Source organism: Corvus cornix, chromosome 1A, assembly GCF_000738735.6.
Source record: "Corvus cornix cornix isolate S_Up_H32 chromosome 1A, ASM73873v5, whole genome shotgun sequence".
Taxonomy (NCBI): Eukaryota; Metazoa; Chordata; class Aves; order Passeriformes; family Corvidae; genus Corvus; species Corvus cornix.
In genome coordinates, this window is record NC_047057.1 from 73,302,527 (window position 1) to 73,322,846 (window position 20,320).

Genomic DNA, 20,320 nt, shown 5'->3' on the forward strand with positions numbered 1-20,320 from the left:
TTATTTCAAAAAATGTGGAGAATTTGTTACAGGGTTGAAATTTCAAGATCCCTACAGACTGCCTTGGTGTTGTTTATGTGCTGCTGTGCCCTGTTAACCTCGAAGTGACCAGACAAATACTAACATCTGTTACCTTGGCTAATGGAAGCGCAAACAAGACTCCCAAATTAAGAATAATTTCTTGGAAGTTTAAACTTTCTCAGCAACATTATTCTTTTTGCCTTAACGAGCTACAAGTGACAACTCTTTAAGATCTCTGCCTCCGGAGATCACAGAATCACAGAATATGCTGTGTTGAAAGGGACCTGCAAGGCTCATTGAGTCCAGCTCCTGGCCCTGCACAGCACCACCCTCAAGAGTCACACCATGTGTCCGAGACTGTTGTCCAAATGCTTGAGCTCTGTCAGGCTTGGTGCTGTGACCACCCTCTGGGTGAAGAACCTTTTCTCACATCCAAACTAAACCTCCCTTGAGAAAACTTCAGGTCACTTCCTAGGGTCCTGTCACTGGTCGCCACAGAGAAGAGATCAGTGTCTGCCCCTCATGAGTAAATTGTAGACTGCAATGAGGTCTCCCCTCAGCCTCCTCCAGGCTGAACAGAACAAGTGCCCTCAGCCGCTCCTCACATTGTTTCCCCTCGAGGCCCTTCATCATCTTCGTGGCCTCCTTTGGACACTCTCTAATTGCTGAATGTCTTTTTTTAAATTGTGGCACCCCAACCGCCCCCAGCACTCAAGGTGAGGCTGCCCCAGTGCAGAGCAGAGCGGGACAATCCCCTCCCTTGCCCATCTGATGCTGTGCCTGGTGCTCCCCAGGACACAGTTGGCCCTCCTGGCTGCCAGGGCACTGCTCACTCACGTCCAGCTTTCCACCGACCAGGACCCCCAGGTCTCTTTCCGTGGCACTGCTTTCCAGCATCTCGATGTCTGTACATCCAGGGTTACCCACAGCAGGAGCAGAATCTGTCACTTTCCCTTGTTGCACTTCATATGGTTGGTGACTGCCCAGCCCTCTAATTTGTTGAGGTCTCTCTGCGGGACCTTCCTGCCTTCGAGGGAGTCAGCAGCTCCTCCCAATTTTGGATGATCTGCAAACTTACTTTGTATCCCTTCTAGTCCTGTGTCCAAGTCATTTGGACTCTCATCTGCTCTCCTCATGTCCAGAGCTGAGGTTTTGCTGCAACTTTTTCTCCTGTCAACAGAGATTTTAAACTTGATTGCTTCGTGGTCGCTGTGGCCGAGATGGCCACCCATCTCCACTTCAGCAACAAGACCCTCTCTGTAGACAAGCAGCAGATCAAGGAGGGCATCCTTCTGAGTCCTCTCCCTCAGGACCTGTTCCATAAAGTTGTCATCCAGGTTTTTCAGGTATCTTCTGGTTGCACCCAGGTTGTACCACCTGTGTGATGCTCCCAGTTAATTTCTGGCAAATTCCCCAGAAGGAAAAGGGCAGTTGACTTGGAAGTGTTCCCTTAACTCCTCAAAGAATAATTTGTCAGTGTTGTCAGTTGGCTGGGAGGTCTATAGCAGACTCCCACAATGACATTTGCATTATTTGTTTGCTCCTTGATTCTCACCCAGAGGCTCTCAGCTGTGCCATTGCCAACTGTGAGCTCTGTACATTCTAACCCTTGTATTTCATACAGCGCCACCTCTCCAGGTGAGGAGATGGTATGGGATAGTGGGCAGAATTTGAAATGTAAATGCATGGTTGCAACCCTAGAAAGGAAACTTGCAATGGCCATGTCATGTCTTATTTATTCCAGGATCTGACCTCTCGCATGCATCAATGTTGTTCTCCACTTCAAAGGATGCCAGAAGGTAAAAAGACTGTAACATACTGCAAGCTGTGCACTCCCAGGGGTTTGGCAGGAAACAGCAAGGCTCTCACGGCCATGAAAACGTTCAGGGGAACACTATGAAACAGCAGTAAGTAGGTGAGGTCAGCAACAAGCAGGTACTTGCACGCAGGGGGGGACAGGTATGTGTGAAGAGGAGTGAACGTGTGGGGAGCACATCCACACGCCCAGAGAGCACAGGGAGGAACATGAAGCTGGGAGATGAGGTGGGTGGACAGCCTCAGAGATGAAGGGATGGTGCCTTTTGGCAGGAGGAGAGATGTTTTGCAGGGAGGAGCAGAGCGATGTGGGGCTTTGGGTGTGGAAGGAGGGAGGAGGGGAAAACTGGTGCAACAACATAAAGGAATGAACATGTGCTGCAATCACCGACGCACAGGCTGGGGTTATCCAGGTGCTTCCCCTGGGCAGGGTGCTGGTACAGGAGTTGCAGCACACACCTGTGATGCACCTACAAAGCTACAGTGGTTCCTTGGGACAGTTTTTGTGGAGACAGCAGCACGTAATAGACACGTACTGCTTCCTGAAGTCTCACCTGTGGTGCTTTCACTGCCCGAGTGCCACACACAGACAGGATCCCCGGCTACCACCATGCACGTGGGAAGGCAACAAGAGAAACCCTGTGTCAACAAGGGACCAACACTGGAGAGAAAGTGCCTGAAACCACTTGCTCTTCTGGTGGACAACAAATGCAGAAGACAGCCTGTATCACTCACGATGCTTTAAGACTGATCCAAGACTGATCTCGTGAATCCCAGGCTGTATCTTAACATTAACTGTAATGTTAAAACATCAGGGTAGAGTGGGATGAAGCCTCCCACACCCTGGCTCCACCCTGGTTCCACAAAGGAAACCACTGCAGCCTGCAAGGCTTTTATGCAGAACAGTAATGCTGGCATTGAAGATGTGCCTGTGGTCTACAAAACAATTCAGCAAGCATTGTCAGCGTGCTCTTTAAGAGCAGCAGCACACTGCTTAGCTGCCAAAACCCTCACCTCACCCCCACTTCACACGGTGCCTCCTCTGGCTCAGAGTGGGGAGGGAAGAGCTGTGACTGGGTGTTCATTACAGATCAGCTCCACACAGGCCACCTTGGGTCAGCAAAGTGCATGTAAAACTGCCCTGGCAGTGGAGCTCAGCATCAAATTCCCTGGCCACCTGAAACAACACACAGTGAAGTACAGGTGCTGCAATTCTTCTATGGGAAATAATAGTTCTTAACCTGGAACAGACAGGTTTGATTAGATGTGCTCAGCAAACAGAAGGAACACAGGTGCCTTTGGAGCACAGGACACTTAAAAGATGCTATCATGAGGCTACTTGGCACACAATACAAAATTAGGTCAGACCTTTCTGTTCCTGAGAGATTCAATTGCTAGTTTCTGAGGTTCTGGACTCTGGGCTGATTTGGTAGTGCTCAGAGCACACAGAGTCCCTCTACACGTGGAAAATGCCTTTAGAACTTGAGATACACACACCTGCAGGAATAAAATTACAGTTATTTCTTTACAAAGCTACAGATCCAGACACATCTACTTTAAATAATAATAGTAATTTTTAAAATCTGGATTGTTTACAAAGAAATGCAAAGAAATGCACACAGGTAACCATATGGTTTCATTTAAGCCATATAGTGAAATGACAAATCCCAAGCACCCTCAACAGACACAGCTGGTAAAACCTGAAGGCATTAAAGAAAAATGATAACTTATGTGCCTCCAACTGCACAAATGGATCTGCCACATTCATGAGAAAAATCACTAAAGCCTCATGCCTCTGCCTTGTCCTGCCAAGGTGGCCAGGGCTGGATGAGGGTTGTCCTGAGCATTTGCCACAAGCACAGTGATGGCTCAAAAGCTTTACTCCCCACTAGCACCACCTTCTCTCATTCTCTTTTTTTTTTTTTTTTTAAACTTGCATATGCTTGCTCCGGGAGACTCCCCCCACCAAGCACTGCCTGATTCGAGAACCAGCCCAGTACCAAACTCCTGAGCTGCCCTCCTTCAGGGGCTTCTAGCCTCAGCCAAGCAAGTATGAAGTTCCACTCTCCCAAAAAAGCTTTCCAGTGACTAAAGCCTTAAGCTGCCTTTTCATCATTTCACTCAGCAATTAGAGAAATACACCCAGATCTAACACCAGGGGATACAGGGGTCCTGCTCAGCCTGCCAATGAAACACCCTGAGGAAAGAGTGGCAGGTCACCCACTTGAACCACTTCAGTTTCAGGGTCTGAGACAAGAATTGTAAACAGTCTTGACACTTGCTGAGCCCAAGAAAGGCATCTCTGTGAATTTTAGCAGCTTAACTTTGAGCAGAGATCTCTGTAGACCTTGTAAATGCCCAGCTCTACAGAGGGGAGCAATGGTGGATTTCAAACAAACGGGGTGCAGAGCTAAATATAGCACAGGGACATAGGGGCACCCTCCAAGTCACACCCCAGTCCCCCTTCGTTTGCCAAAGTGCTGGCAAGGCACACTGTTCCAGCTCCAGGGAAGCACCAGTCCCTTCCCAATGCCTTCTCCAGGGCAGAGGGGCAGCCTGCACACTGCACATTGCCTAAAGCACTTAATGTCACGTAGCATCTGCCCAGCAACTCTGCAGGGCCCTGGGCAGGGATGCTCACAGCCTGACTGGCACCAACAGAAGAAACCAGAGCAGAGAGAAAACAGGCTCCTCCTGGATAGCCTCAGACAGCAAAGGCAGGCCATTTCAAGTGGCTGGCTGGTTAGAAATTTGTACTTTTGCCAGCAGTCAACATCAGAACAGAGTTCAGCAAGGGGAAGAGAACACAGAAGAATCACTTTCCCCACTTCTCAGTAAATGATGATCACTAAGGGCAAGGAGGTCCCTCTCACTGTTACCAGCGAGTACAGGAAAAACCCACTTTTCCATCACAGAACAGGGCTCATCCAGGAAAAAACAAGTCCATCCTCACAGGCTTGTGAGCTGAAGTGACACAAATGCCTTAAGGCCCCGGCCCCAGGAGTGCCACTGCCCCACAGGATTGCCCCATCCCCAGCCCTCCTGCACTCCCACTGCCAGCACACAGAGCCAGGAGCTGCCAGCAGTGTGGGGTGCCAGCATCAGGAACAAATCCTGTAGTAGGACTTGCCAGATTTGTGTGAGGGCCACCTTCTTCCCCGGCCTTCCCCAGTGGTTAAAGAAAGAGGTGCTTTCTTCACCTTGCTGGGTTTCAGGCAAATAAATCCTTTCCAGCAAAAACAGTAGCCCCGAGCAGGTCCCCTTGCAGCTGCAGGAGGCATATTTTCCCATGTATTTTATACTTTGCCTTTTTTCACCCATCCTAAAAATACCTTGATGTCCTTCACACAGACAGTCCTCATTCCACCTCCGGCAGGGAAAGGAAAGGGAAGCCAGAGACCTACTTGACAGTTTTGTTTCCTTTACTTCACCAGAATGAAACCACAGAGGAGGGAGGCACCTGTGCCTAGAGCTGAGACAGGAGCCAGGGTGGACCCTGCCCGTACCACATCCCCTCCAGTTCCTGGGGCTCTCTCTCTTCTCCGTCCTTCTGATGCAATGGAGACTGGCAGGGGGCTGGCACACATAGTCTGTACACACCTCCAGGTACAGAAAGGCCACTTTGCAAGTTGCTGGTCAAGTGCGTAAGACACAGCTAGGGCAGCTATCCCAGCTGCTCCCATTTCTCTGCTATTTGCAGGAAAAGGGGAATTTCATGTCCCTTTCAGCAAGAACAGTCATCAGACAGACTATGAACGTGCCTTCCTCTTTTTTTCTCTTCTTCCTGGAGTTGGCCCAGCTTTCCCCAGAAGTAGAGCCTGCCAACCACTGCAGATAGAACACAAATCCCAATGTAAAGCTTGTTTGTATTTACTCTGACCTTTATTAGGCTGTCAAGAGGTGCTCATTTTGCTCCACCATGCTCATGGTGTCCCTCAGACTGCCTCCTCCACAGCTGATAAGACCAATAATGTGCAAACCCCTCGGTAATTTCCCTGCAGTGGTCACACTTTGCCATTGTGCTGCCCTTGTACGCACCACAGACAGCTCTATCCAAAGGCCCCAGAAAAAAGGAATAGGGTTAAAAGACATCACCTCAGCTGCACCCTTCCACCCATTTCTTGCCCCAGGCTGTGCAGTTCAGGCAAGTGCAACGAATGGGAAAGGTCAGAGGTGAGATCCGTATTCTGGGGGCCCAGACAAGCTCCTGCCCCTGCATTACACAACAGCAGAGCTGGCTCACAAAAGGCAGGGTGGTAGCAATGCCTGGGGAAGCCAAACCAGCAGGGCTGTTGCAGCAGGGCAGGCTGGGTCCAGCAGAAGAATGAAACAACAGGCTTCCCCCTTGCACTGAACGCATCTGGAACCCAGTGAATGCTTTTCCATTCATGGACATTAAGTATTTCAAAAGAATAAATAACAATTGTCACTGACACCTTTGACAGCCTAACTGAGGCACGAGAGGTCGAAGCAGCTTGTTCTGAAGCCTTGGCTGTTCAGCAGCAGAGACAAGGCTGGCGTACGTCCCCAAATTTGTGCTGTAACCACCAGGCCACGGCCCCTTCTGGAGGCCACCCTGTAATAGAGAGCAAACAAGCTCTCATTTAGGGCGGCTGCTGGGGACACTGAAATCTTTAGCAGTTTGTTCTGGCAGGGTGGCAGTGGCAAACAGACACTCATTTTCTTAGGGCAGCCAAACCCCACATCTACCCAGAAAACCTTTCCATAAGCGAGGAGACGCCTGCAGTTCTGAAGATGTCCAGGAGCAAGAGCTGGCCTTGCCAGCTGTTTATATGATATTCAAAAGGAGAACTAGAAGGAAACAGAGTTCTGAGAATCAGGATTTCCCACCATGTCCCAAGCCTGTCCTGGCAATGCCCTGTTCTCCCAGCTGCTTCAGCATCCTCTCGAGCATCCCAGGGCAAGACATCCCCACCCCTGGCAGGGAACCCTCCCAGAAGGCAGCAGGCACACAGGGTGCTCTGCATGGAGAGATTTAAGAGTGTTTTCCTCTCTATCCCGCCAGGCTCAGCTGGGTCAGACACAGCACTTGGCAAGAGAAGAGCTCCCTGCTAATTTTAGCCTCCGGCTCTCCACCCAGGCAGCAGCAGCAGCTCAGCCGCTGTGCAAAGCTGGGCAGCACCGAGGCGAGGGCTGCGGCCCGACCGCACACTGCCAGCTGAAGATACCAGAGTGGCGGGCAGGGGCTGCCATGCTCATGGGGGCAAATCCCTCCCCACGGCTGAGAGACGGAGCAAGGACAAACTGCAGCTCCCGGACCCAGGCAGCGCTCTCAGGACTCCTGCCCAGAGGAATAAGCGAGGCTCTAAACCTGCAGTAGGATCCCATGAGTTTGAATCGGTTTTGGACAGCTCTGGAGCTGGTGCGCCTTGGACTCCAGCGTGCCATGCTGAGCAAGCATCACTTTGCAAACACTGCTCACAGGAGAGCCTGCTCCGGCTCTTTCCCATCGTGGTCCCTTCTCCAGCGTGCTGCCTGCTACAGAACTGCGGCCCAGGGATGGGATGCCTGCCCCGCTGCGCCTGCAACCTGCCGTCCCTGCTGTGGGAGTCGGTGCCTGGGGTGGGGGCTCAGCAGGGCAAATTTTCCCCTGTGTCTGAAGGCAAACTTGCACTGGTTCCAGCAAACAATGCCTATCCCTCTGTGTAAGAGGAAAGCCCCCAAAAAGCATGGAAAGGCAGAAAGGGAGCCCTGAGGATTATGAAAGGAGCAGAAGTAGCATGAACATCAGCAAATTAGAGAGTTTCTGGATTAAATGCTACCTGACCATGAACCATAGGACTACGTGCAAACCAAGCATCTTTTATTCAGTTTTCACTGTACCTAGAGAAAAGGGACTTTACATCCTTTGTAAATAAAGAGGGATACATTAAAAATTCCTGACTACACTAGCAAATCCTTTTTCTACACAAAAAAACTGGCAAAGTACTGAGCGTTTGTTTGACACCCGGACAAAACAGGTAACCACACTCGGCCAACCAAGAGCAGCATCTGCAGCACTGAGCACAGGGCCCTACACAGGGGAACCAGGTGTCTTGGCAGACACCAACCACAGTAAAAAGCCACCATGCTACTGATTTTCAAAGCACCAAACACCCTCATGACACCAAATACATTCTTAACCCTCCTGGTAGAGCTGCTTATGATCCCTACAAGCTTCTGTAACTTTTATCCTCGCACTTTCCTCCACCTCTTTTAAACATAAGGCAGTGGTTTATTCTGTGCCCCCTTCTTTCTACATCTCTCTTTTTGATCTCTGTTGATTCCAACCTCTCTGCTCCACTGAAATCCCAAGTATTTGTTTCTAATCTAGCCTTCAGCTCCTTCCACGACAATTTTTTAGTGGCCATTGGCATTTTCTGATCACTCTGCTCTGACACTCGTCTCACCACGTCCCATTTTTGGCCACTACTTACTTTTGTTAAATAATTTCTGTCATCTGTATTTCCAAATGCATCCTCTTCTGCTGGTTTTACCTTCTACTTTTCTTTCTTCATCTACATCTGCATGAGCTGCAAAACTTTCTAAAATGCTTCTTTCCCTCCTTGATCTGCCTATGTTGGGTATCTTATAACACAGAGTTATAAGAAAAAGGTGAAAACAAAATTTACAAAGAATAATAATGAAAAATAGGAGAAAACTCCCAACTAGTCATGCTCTTTGGGAAGCATGGAGTTTTGGGAAAAAGCACTCAAAAAAGAGTACTGGAAGACCCAGAGTTAATTGGCAAAGCAATTACAATTTGCAAAGCAGAGGAAATCGGCCACATGGCTGGAGCTGATGGAATGCAGACAGCGATCAGACAGTTCAGACAAACTGAAATAATACTAGCCAGACTGAGGCAGGGTACAGCAGGAGTTCAGAGAGGGAGTGCACCTTCCCCTGCCCCACCAGCACACACAAAGGACCCTCTTCCCCACCTCAGCAAGAGGTGTGAGTCAGCGAGACACGCCTGGAAACGCCTTGGAAGACCTGCCAGGAAGGGTGGCACGTTCAGAGGAATCACAAGTGCAGAGCTGCATTAGCAACACCAGGACTTCTTCAGAGCAGCAGCAGGGATGAAGATGATGGCTCAGAGAAAGGGGAAAGGAACGTGAAAGCTGGAGGCATTTATTAGCTGCAGACTAGGTGCAGGTGAGCAGCACCACGCCAGCAACAGAGAAACTGCCAATGGATGAAAGGCACTGGCAGAAAAAGCAAATTAAATTCAGGCTCAGTGCTGGCAATCTTAGCTCCACTACTGGAGCAGGTGAGCAACGTGAGCAAATAAATACAGACCATGAGCTCCAGCCAGTAATTCCAGGGAAAAGGAAAACACCCACTATCAAGGTTGAATTCTGTCAAACCCTGGTCCCACAAAGCGCGTCCAATTCCCTGAAGAAAAAGTAACCAAAACAGCAAAGACAGAATTAGAATACATCTTTTCAAGGATAAATAAGCTCCCAACACAGCACAACACGGAGCAGTACAACTGTCCTTCAACCCATGTACCTTACAAAGCTCTTCCTGACTGAGGAAGCAGCTGAAAAAGAGCAGGATCAGGAATGGCCCTAGGAATTGGTGACAGACACAGAGCAGCCCAGGCACACGTGCAGAAAGAGGCGACGAAGCAAGCCCTGCCATGCTCCTCCTCCCACGAACCTGACTGCTTAGGCCCTGAATAATTAAACACCTGTATAAAGGGGGTTTTGCCCCTGCCTGAGAGGGGAGAGGAGAATGATGGTCCAAACTGTTATAAACATATAATATTGGCTTCTTGCAAAGTATAAAGGTAGATATTATATAATGTTAGAAATGCTTTTTTGCTGTGTGGATGTAGTTTTCTCTCTTTTTAGCAAGAATGTTAGCAAGTGTGAGCAAGTAAGATAACCTCCAAGGGAGCAGAGGATGAGGCCCGAGAAGCTGCTGATCAACACTTTGTCCAGAGAACAAAAGGGCCCAAAGGCTGCTCTGCCTGGAGAACGGGCGGCCAGGAGAGTTCGAGAGCCGCTATCACCGCTCTGCCCGGGGGGCAAAGAGGCCAAAGCTGCAATCAGCCCTGACTGTCTGGAGAATTAAGAGATCCACCCCACCATCGACTCTTACCTAGCGGGCCCAACCCCAAGAATCAAAAGAAACAAAACCACAAGGCAGAAGACTACGCATGCTCTAAAAAGGTGGAACCAAGGAGTGGCCATGCAGAACAGCTCCAAGAAAAGTTTTAATATGAATAGAGAACAGACAGTAAAAATGGTATGAAAAGGACTCACCTCGAGCATCAGGTGTGCTCTTGGCAGAGCGCCAAGGCACCCGGCCGTTATCCCTTTGCTTTATTTTATCTGTCTCTTATTGTCTTTATATTAAACCCTTTAAATTCTCACAGGAGAGTGAACCTCGTTTTTCACAAAACCACTTCTGGGGCTTGAGGTGCTTGCAGCTGGTGCTCCAGCCAGCACACGGAGACAAACCAAGCACCAACTTGGTAAAACCCTTTTACACAAACCACCATTCAGGCTGTGTTTAGCACCGAAAATCTTTCTAGAACCCGTATGACTTTAGATCCTTTCAGATATTTACATTGCTACCACGTGGCTGATGACATCTCCCCTCTTCCTCTGTGTCCCTATTTGCTTTCCCACAAAAAAGCGGGCAACCACTTGCCTTGCTGCTGTGGGACACCTCTCTGCCCTAAACGTCCTTGGAAACAGAAGGCTTTGAAGCTCAGGGAGTTGTGGGCCAGCAGCCATAGTCCCTGTATTTATGGGGCCCAGAACAGAAGGCAGTGAGGTGGCTCACAACATGAGGCACTGCATATGGCCAAGGATGGCTGTTCGGGAAGCTGGGACACCTGTGGCATGAAAGGTGGTCTAGCGTGGGAGAAGGAAGAGGCTGAGGGGGCTAAGGGCCCCTTTCCTGGGAATCACACCATTCTGCTGCCTCCTGGGCACAGAGGCTGCTCTCCGCCTCCCCCCAGGTGCTTTAGGCTCCAGCCTCCTTCCCAGCCCACGCCTGGGATTCCTGGATGAGATGGTCCCTACCATATTCTGGGTATTCTGGGGAGCAGGGAGGGGGAATGTGGTCCTTGGTGGCTCCCCATTGATCCAGTTCCCTGCAAGTTCTCAGCTCTTCACATTCAGTAGCGGTGCCCCCAGGCACCCTGAGGGAGGGGAAGGGGGATAGGGCCCAGCCTCCCTCGGGCCACTGTGCTGGCACAACAGAGGAGTCTGACACGGAGAGAGGTCCACAGGCCCTGTGTTTCCTTCCTCTTCAAGGTTCACCCTTGCTCTACTCTAGATTTAAAAACAAACCTTCTCACTGCCTTTTTTTGTTGTTGTTGTTATTCCCCTAAGAAGAAAAAGAAGCAACATATGATCTGGGGAACAACTTAAAATGCCTTTGCTCTCAACACCTTGGCTTGGATGTTATTTTGAATTTCCAAGTGGATGCAGCTAACTACTCTCTCCCTTGGTGTGAGAGTACAGACTATGGGGCATAACTGCTGTTCACAGAATTTACCCTGATACAAGCACACACCGATGTTTTCAAGACACAGGAGAAGTCTCATTTTGCAATTGCTATTTACTTCTTATGCAAGGCAGACAATTATTACCAAGGTACACCTCTGGAAATTATAGTTCAGTCATATTTGATGGGAAAACTTGGTTTTGGCAGATTGTTTGTTTTGCATTTTTGATGGAAAATAAACAAAACACTCCCAACTGGCCTGCTTACAACAAAGCATGGACTGTGGCAGCTAATGCAGAGTGAGCTGCTGCTGCAGCAGGTAATGGAGGCTATTAGTATCGGGTGGTCTGGACAGGATATTCTCAGCCCATTATAAATTTTGTTCTGCAGCTCAGATGGGGTTAATAGCACCCAGACATGACTACTGCAATTTTACAGAAAATTGCATTACGGAATACAAATGAAACTAATTTAGGAAGGGAAGTATTTACGAGAAGGGCTGCAGATATCTCAGCTAGGCTCAAACGAGCAGCAGCGCTGAGGAAGCTGTCGGAGGTGCCAACTCCAAATATATGGGCCAAGCCCACGCTAATGACATGGAAATAAGTAAGTGGCCTCTTCAAGAAAGGTAGGAGCAGACTTACTTAGAATGGCAGGAAAAAATACACATATCACAAATGCAGATTATCCTCACTCCAAGAGAGCTCTACTAGGCAATTTGCAGCCATCACAGGTGATAACATAGATCAAATATTTTTACTGGTAAATGGAATACGACAGCATGTGACAATGAACTACTGTTTAGTGAGCGTGGATTTACACATGTCAGTGAAACACAGGCTGCCACGTAAGGCTACTAGCTCCTAATGGTCACAATTCAGAGGGCATGAGGAAAAGAAAGTCAAAAAAGATAACACACGCCTGCTATAGTCAAGTCTCTGATCTGTACTCAGTGTTTTTACATTACTGACTAGCATTGGCTGTCAATTTCCAACTGGCAAAAAAGAAAACAACCCAAGAATATTTGAACTGTCAAAAATTAACAAGGTCACTGAGATGGAAACGAGCGAGAAAGGAAAGCCCCATGGATGATGCAAAGGCCTAGGATATTCCATTTGTATCTCTGATGGAAAACAGCGACATGGAAAAGGACAAACAGCCCCAGATGGGACAATTTTGCCATGTAAGGGTATAAGACCTGCAATGCAAAGTAATCGGTGACAGTTTAATCCCCTTGTTTTAGAAGTTGGGGAAAAAAACCACATTGACCTCTTTTCCCCTCAAAAACCCCCCAAAACAACTCAAATGGGAAATAGTCACAGGATGCTGAAATAACTAAGCCTTAGGAAATTACAAAATCAGAATTAGTGATGGGGCACTGATGCTTCAAGGGGACTCAAGTCCACCCAACAAGCTTTGTGTTGTCTGAAATGATTCAAGATCTGAAAGACTGACTACTCAAATATTATTATTCCGTGTAGTTGACTTAAATTATTTATTATGGCAACACGAATTATTTTTCTGTGATGTCTTAGGAGAACTTAATGGCAGCATCATCCCAGACCATCTAAGCATCTCAAAGCATCAGGAACTCTCTCCAGATCAGGAACATCAAGGACTTTGCACTGTGGCATGGGAAAGTCTTCTCAGGAAAACAGAAATACAGAGCAGCTCTGGTCAAGGTCCCAGTGTACTTTGGCTTGGCTCATGACACACACAGACTGTGAATTTCCAACATCATGAAAAGGGTGAGTATCCGAGGACCAGATTCACAACTTTTTCCACCCAGAAACATGGGTCTTTCTGAAATCTCACACCATGTGTAAGTAAGCCACCTTATTTCCTTTTCTGGAAAGTCCTTCTCAGCTATTACTGCAAGCCTAAAAACAGCAATGGAATTGGGAAGTGACTGTAAGAGGGAACATCAGTGCAGCGCAAGAACAAATAGGAAAGGGAAACTCAACAAAATATATAACCCCATAAATTCCTGAGGCCAGCAGTGTAAGCACTGGAGAAAGAACCCCATCATTACTCCATTCCCAACTGCCACAACCTACAAGGCAGTCTCTGTCCTCAGGAGAGCATCCTGCCTTTTCCCATCCTGCAGATGCCAGTAATTTCAAACTACCAGATGAAAGATGATGTCCATCTTCTCTCACATCTGCCTGAATTTCCAGGTGAGAGAAGGCAGAGCCTTTCTGTCACTGTAGCACACAGAAACACATCTCCAGAAGACAGAATCATTCCTCTCCAAGCCTGTGGTGTGGGGGAGATGCACAGGAGGGCACCCCTCTGAGATCCAAGTTATCCTAACCCCGTCCAACTCAAGACGGGAAGGTGTGTACATGAATACATGCTGTTTTGGCACACCACTACATAAATCTGTCAGTTAACACGAGTACATGAAGAGATGACACAGGAGTCTGTAAATAAAGGTAATATGTAATCTTGGCGAATTATTTGGGGATCTGCTGAGGCCAGACAAACTGCAGGCCAAGTTCCACAGAAACAAACACCCAGCTGACTTCAAGTGGTGAAAAAGCACCAGGTTTGCAACCTACCTGCAGCACTGCCCCAGCAGCAGTGCAGGGGTTCACTGGCTCAGGACAAGCACGGCAGAGGCAGCCTGAGGCCTGGGCTTCCCCCCCGGTGTGTCAATGAACCTCACAAACCAAGCTACCAGGGGATGTAGTACATTAGATCCCCTCTAACCCTGGATTCTCCCCTGGAGCCTGTGAGAACAGTCTGTGCTGTGAATACGGGGCTGGGGATGTTGGCTCCCTTTGCACACGCCAGTGTGGCAGGATGCCACAGCACTTCTGGTCACCCTCCAGGGACGCTGCACTGACCCCCTGGAAGTGCCCCTGTCCCACCTGCAGGGCCCATCCTTCACCCCACAGTGTGCTTTGGGAACGGTGCTGCCTGGCAGAGACCCCTGTGAGCAAAGGTCTCCCAAGTGTCCTTGCACGTACAGAAATGCCACACGCAAGCTTCGTGGCACAGACGCTCCCTTCAGTCAGGACGGGGTGCAGTGGGGGATGCCTGGGTTAACTCTTGCTCTGGCTTAGCAGCTTGCACAGAGAGGAAGCACAAACTCCAGACACCACTGGAGAGCCACCCGGCCCCGCTTCTCTCCACGAGCACTGCGTAATGCCGGGTGCAACGAGCCCTGCGAAGGAGCGATAGCGAGCAGGCCCGGGCAGGCAGCCCTGCGGCTGAGGGACGGCACGGGCCTGCACGGGCGGCCCGCGGCGCGAGTGAACCTGCCGCTGTGGCTGTGCTCCTGAGCGGTCCCTGCGCCCAGGCGAGAGGAGGAAGCTGATACATGACATTAAATGCCCAACTTCACCCTTCTGGTAGACGCTCCTCTCACACAAACACACACACTGCCCACTCACATCAGTACTCAGGCAACCTGCACGTGCCTGAAGACCAGAGCTCAGCATGCTGCAGGCACGAGAAGCCAGTGTTCTGGGAAGCAAAGGGGTACTGAAGGTGTACATTAGGGGGGAGCTAATGTAGGGAGTAATGTAGACATACATTAGGGGGGAGCCTTGCCATAAGGACCTCTCTATTTGCACATTTCCACGGTTTCTTCTGAACCTCTCCTATTTCCCACTTCAGAGAGTGGCAGTGCGCACTCCTCAGTTAGAAAAGCAGCAGTCTGAAAATCTAAGTGAGACACAAACCACAAACACAATCCAAGATAGGAAGATAACACACTCCCAGTGTTATTTACTCACAACAGTAAAATGTGGAGGAACAGGGGTAGGTTAAAGCAGTCAGGAAAGGCAAGTTAAGAAAGGGGCTTCCAACTTCTTGCTCCTACCAGCTGCACCTCCCACGATTCTACTCTAATCCTGAGCACCCTCCTTGTGCCTGGCTCAGTGCAACATACACACCTGCAATAAAAGAAATCAGTGCAGATGATTTGTAGACTCCTGAAATACCATCGTCTTTGCAGCAGAAAAAACAGATTCTGCACCGCAATGGCTGGGAATGACCTCACCTCCAAGCTGCTTCAGGGATGGGGCTTTGTTTCTACTATGTTGACACAAGACTTTAGAGCGAAAGGGGATCGTTGCATATCCTGCCTGCAAACACAGCCCACTGATACCAGCCTTGCTGCCTCAGGCACACCCTTCTGCACAGGTGGGCAAGATGAGGCACTGCTGGGCACAGAAGAGAAAAACAGAGGTAGCAGAAGGAGTTGTCACACCCACCACTTTTTCCATCCAAACAGCACTTCCAGCACATCTGGGAAGTAGCAGTATGTTGGGATGAGGGTTTTCCCTGAGGAAATACCTCTCCCTGCCCTTGTCCCTTCCATCCCTGATGCCAAGCGAACTGCATTACAGCATTAAAGAGACGATGCAGGACTTGCTCTCCAGGCCTCTGTGTTTTCTCCCTCCCCAACACCTCATTCACCCATGAAATAATAAAGTCTCCCCATCTCCAGCAGGAGCAAAGTGTGCTGTGTAGCAGCTCATAAAGATGAGAAAAACATTCCTAGTGGAGAGCCCACTCCAGAGAGGTTAGTGCCTGTCAGCAGCAGGAGTAAACAGACTGTCTCCAGCTCCTCGGGTTTCCTGGCAGGGAGGCAGTGTCCTGCCTGCTACGGCTTGTTCTGGATGACAACAGGCCACAATTCGTGTGAGGTGAGTGTGCCCATCTTCAGCTCACATCAGCCTGCTTGTTTCTCTTCACTCAGCTGTAAACATGTTTAAGATTCCTATAAACACCTACAGGGCAGCAAGCCAGCCAAACATGCTCAATTAAAAAAAAAAAGAAAAAAAATAAAAAGGAAGAAAAAGGCAAACCCCACAACAACAGAAACACCCTCCTACCCACGAGCACATGGTCCTGCCAACAAGGCTCCCTAGGAAGAATATGTAGGAATACCACCCTAAGACACTCACATCGCAAGAAAATCAAAAAAGGGTTTTTTCCTTTACCTGCCCAACTACTCATTCCAGCATCACCTTCAAAGGAAAGCCATCACTCACAAGAGCCCACACTATCCTCTCTGCCTGTCCAGCCCATCCCGACCTCCCTGACAGCTAGAAATGGGCCCAAGTCAACTTTGGCACACAAAAATCCCAACCCATGGTGTATACCAGGCACGAGTTCTGCACCTCAGGCTGATCCCTCAGCCTTTGACTTTAACATTACAGCAAAGTGAACCTCATGCCAGAGACTCTCACAGCACATGGTGATGAAGCATCATGAGTGCCAATGGATACTGATGATTACAGGATATTCTCCTAGACTCCTTATTCACTTTATCCAAACTATTCTATATGCTTGACTTCATTGCACAGCAGAGCTGCACATATCTCAAGAGAGGACAGTCAGGGCCCCAATTTTTAAGCATCACTTACTCAAACACCCACCCCCTGGGCATCTGACATCTGCTCTCTCCACCACACACTGGTCTGGGGGGTAAGAGGAGGAGAGGAACATAAAGCTGGGAGGATCCACCATGCCTGAAGACTTGTTCTTAGGCACTGACTTGAGAGCAGGGATGGTGTGGGGGCATCGGAGGGGTTTGTGCTCCATCTCATGCATGGCTGAGAGGAAAAGAAGTCTTTTCTCTGAGTCCTTACAGCTTTGCAAGCGGAAGAATCACTTCTCTGGAAAGACAAAAACATACCTGGCTTTCCACACACAGGCTGTTCTACAGTGCCTTTTAGGGAGGCAAAGAGAAACTCCATTACAGACACAGGAGATGGAAACACTGATCTCCTGTAGATCTTCCAAACCCAGCAGCTTTTCATCTTTCTGGCCCCAATGGAGGAGCCTTTTAGCCTTTTGCCTAGAAAAGTTGCCCAAGAGAGAGCTTTTGTATTTTATCGTTAATAACTGGGGAGGCTGTTGCATCAGCTAAGTTGAGGTGGCAGCTCTTGGTTGGTCCCAGGTGTGACTTACAGTAGGGTTCCCAACCGGGACATGCAACAGAAAACAATGCAGAAACAAGGGGAAAAGTATTAATTGCTTGGAGAGCCACTCCCTCCTACATCAGCTTCCTGGGATCCTGGGAAGAGTCACCACATGGAGTCACAAACACAGCTGTCCCTGTCCCCAGAGAAGAAAATATTACTTAGTTTTAACAACCAAAAGAAAACAAATGCTATTTGTCTTCTGCTCAGATTTCTGATTTCTCTTAAAACAAAACAGGCTTTTAGAGGTAGTAGGGCAAGAGGAAGGGTGGGGAAGGTCACAGATTAACCTTCCTCCTGTTAGCAGGTTCCAGGATTCTGGCTACAAAGCCAAGAAAACATGACACCAAGTGCCCAGTGTGACCACAGCCCTCTGTGATGCTGAGCCGTGAGGAACTGCCTGCCAGAGGATTTTACCCTCCCACCCTTTCCAGCAGCATTTAAATACCTTCTGTTTGCAACGAACAGCAACGTCTCTGGTGGATTTGGGAGAACCTGGAATTTTATATAATTGAACTTTAATATAATGCAATTATTTTGCTCGTGTTCTGTTTTGGTTGGTAGTAACTGTAGTAATCTCACTGTTTCCAGTTTCAGTCTTAAAACAGAATTACTTTTACAACAGAGATGTAAAAATAACCCTGTCTTAAAGCAAAGAGGAAGAACTCAATTCATTAAGAAAGTTGTTTTTTCTTGCACATCTCTGCTGTCCCCACTCTCTCAGCCCACTTCTCCCACCCCTCCTTCTCCCTTTGCATTGCTGGCAGTGAAAGGACCACCAGCTGTACAACTCCAAACACCTGACTCAGCCCCTCTCTCCTCATAACCACTATTTTAAATACTTCTGAGGCGTTTTTCTCCCTTGCTTCTACACAAGCCTTCTGCCCACCTCTACAAATCCTCTCTAAGCATTTTTGGTGGGGTTTTGCCAAAGTGATGTACAGTAAAAGGCACGGTGAGATTGTGTTAAAGATGTAATGCAAAGTGGACTCGTAGAACAACTCACCTTCTCATTCCACCAGGCATAAAAAGAAGATTATTACTAGAGGATAGAAATCAGATCTGTTACACTGCTGGAACAATAAATATGTGTTTTTAGCAGTAATATCACGTATTATACAGAACAACTGTACAAGCTGAAGTCCCGTAATGGACTTTGTAGAAGTAGACATTCATAGTGCCCCTTGCACAGCCATAGTCCCAAGCTTTAAGACTGAAACCAAGCCTGACTCATGGGAGTGAAAATTAGGAGGTTTATAACACGTAATGAAAGGACCAATACGCTGGAAAATATCAATAGTTAAGCACTCACATGTAATTGAAAACATACTTTCAAATTAGATTAGTACCAAGTACTGATATTATTAAAAAGCAGCAGCAACATCACAGCCTTTTACAAAACCACGAGCCATTCAAAACCTTTCTGTAGCTCAAAAAAGAGAAGCGTAAAAAGCCACAGGACATTGATAGAATGTTCCTCTACTTCAGAAAGAAAAGCGCAGCTCAACGCACTTCGCCCGAGCCCTGCCGTGCTCCCGAAAGTTCGCACAAAGCGAGCCCGTTAGCAGGCGGGCGGTGCGCCTCTCCCGGGTATGCATTCCCTCCTGCTCTGCATACACTTCTCCTCGCATCAAAGCCGCATTCAAAGCATCTCTGCTGCCTTCCAGGTTCGCACCAGGGCACCAAGAACGAGAGACATCTCAAAGCCGTGGCTCTGGGCTCTGCAGTTCCAGCACGGTCAGACTTGGGTGGGTCTCCCGACAGAGAGGGGGTGAGACCCGTTAGACCAAAGGCAGGGAAGTGAACCCCCAGCGCCCGTCTCCTGCCGGGGGCCAAAGCCCCGCTCAGACCCCAGTGGCTGCGCTCACCCCGCGTCCCCCCGCCGGCCTGGAACGGGGGCAGCGCACGGGCTCCCGGGGATCGCGGGGCTCCCGGGGATCGCGGGGCTGCCGGGCTGCGAAGGACGGGACCCCCCCGCTCCCCTCCCTCCCCGCGCCCGGGGGTCACTCACTGCGCTCCGGGGTGGCCCCGCCGCCGGCCGCCGCCACCAGCTCCAGGTAGGCGGCCCAGAGCCCCAGGGCCAGCGCGCCCAGGGCCAGCAGCAGCCGCAGTTGCCTCCGGCGCCGCAGCCGCGCCAGCAGCCGGCCCCGCATGGCGCCGCTCAGGGCGCCGGGCCCCCCGCCGCCCCGGGACATGCTCCCGCCGCCCCGGGACGCGCTCCCGCCGCCGGCCCGCCGCTCCCACCCCTCCTTCGCGGGGCGGGCCAGGTGCGGGCGGCGCCCGCCCCCGCGGGCAGCTCCGGCCCCGCTCTGCCGCCGCCCCCCGCACCTGCCTCCGCCCCGCCGAGCGCCCGGCAGCGGGCACATCCCCCGGACAGGGCTGCCGGAGGGCTCCGCTCCTGCCCAGGCCACAGAAAGCCGCCTCAGTGGCGGAGGAGGCTCCAAACCCCCTCAGAGCCGGCCTCCGTGCCAGCAGGAGCGTCGGTGGATCCCTCCGGTGAGGGCACAGGAGATGATAACTCCTCTGTCGGGAGGGGAGTAGAACGAGAGGGGACGATTCCAATTCACGCTGTTACTACACACAGCTGAATCAATTTTAAAGTGTCTTTCACCCGGTGCAACAGCTGTATGTAGTTGGAAGTGCGTTGCTCGGTGAGGAGGAAGAGAGATGGTGAAGCCTCCAAACCTGCTTTCTGAAGCAGCAGAGCAGATGCGATGTTACACGTTCAGACCCCTCAGCGGGAGAATGTCAGAGCCTGCTCAGAAGACCAGGACGCTCCCTGGGTGAAATTGCTGCTTCATTATATACCTCCAGCACACTTTTGAAGTGATTTCTGAGAGTCCTTCCCATGCTGTTGGTTTCATTCACATCACCAAGCTGTCCTGGAGGCTGCAAACTGGATTCCTCCTCGGTGAAGGAAAATGGGAGATAACATCCGGGATGTACGTCATGTATCCAGCTGGGGAGCTAGTCCAGAGTTACCCCTTTCCAAAAATGTGTGATGGGAGTTGGGTCAGTGGTGGCAGCTGTTCCCCTTCACAGCTCTGCTCCTGCACAGATGCAGCTCCTGTGCTGTGTGG

The 20,320-nt window shown here is 49.9% G+C and overlaps 1 protein-coding gene across 1 annotated transcript in view; it reads right to left on the minus strand.

Annotated features, from left to right (window-relative positions):
- Positions 1 to 19,435, minus strand: part of B4GALNT3 (beta-1,4-N-acetyl-galactosaminyltransferase 3) — a 64,711-nt gene extending 45,276 nt beyond the window's left edge. Inside the window, exon 1 of the mRNA XM_039571102.1 lies at positions 19,252 to 19,435. Within this exon, the coding sequence (XP_039427036.1) occupies positions 19,252 to 19,435 (184 nt within the window). The remainder of the gene's footprint in view (positions 1 to 19,251) is intronic.
- Positions 19,436 to 20,320: the final 885 nt, after the last annotated feature.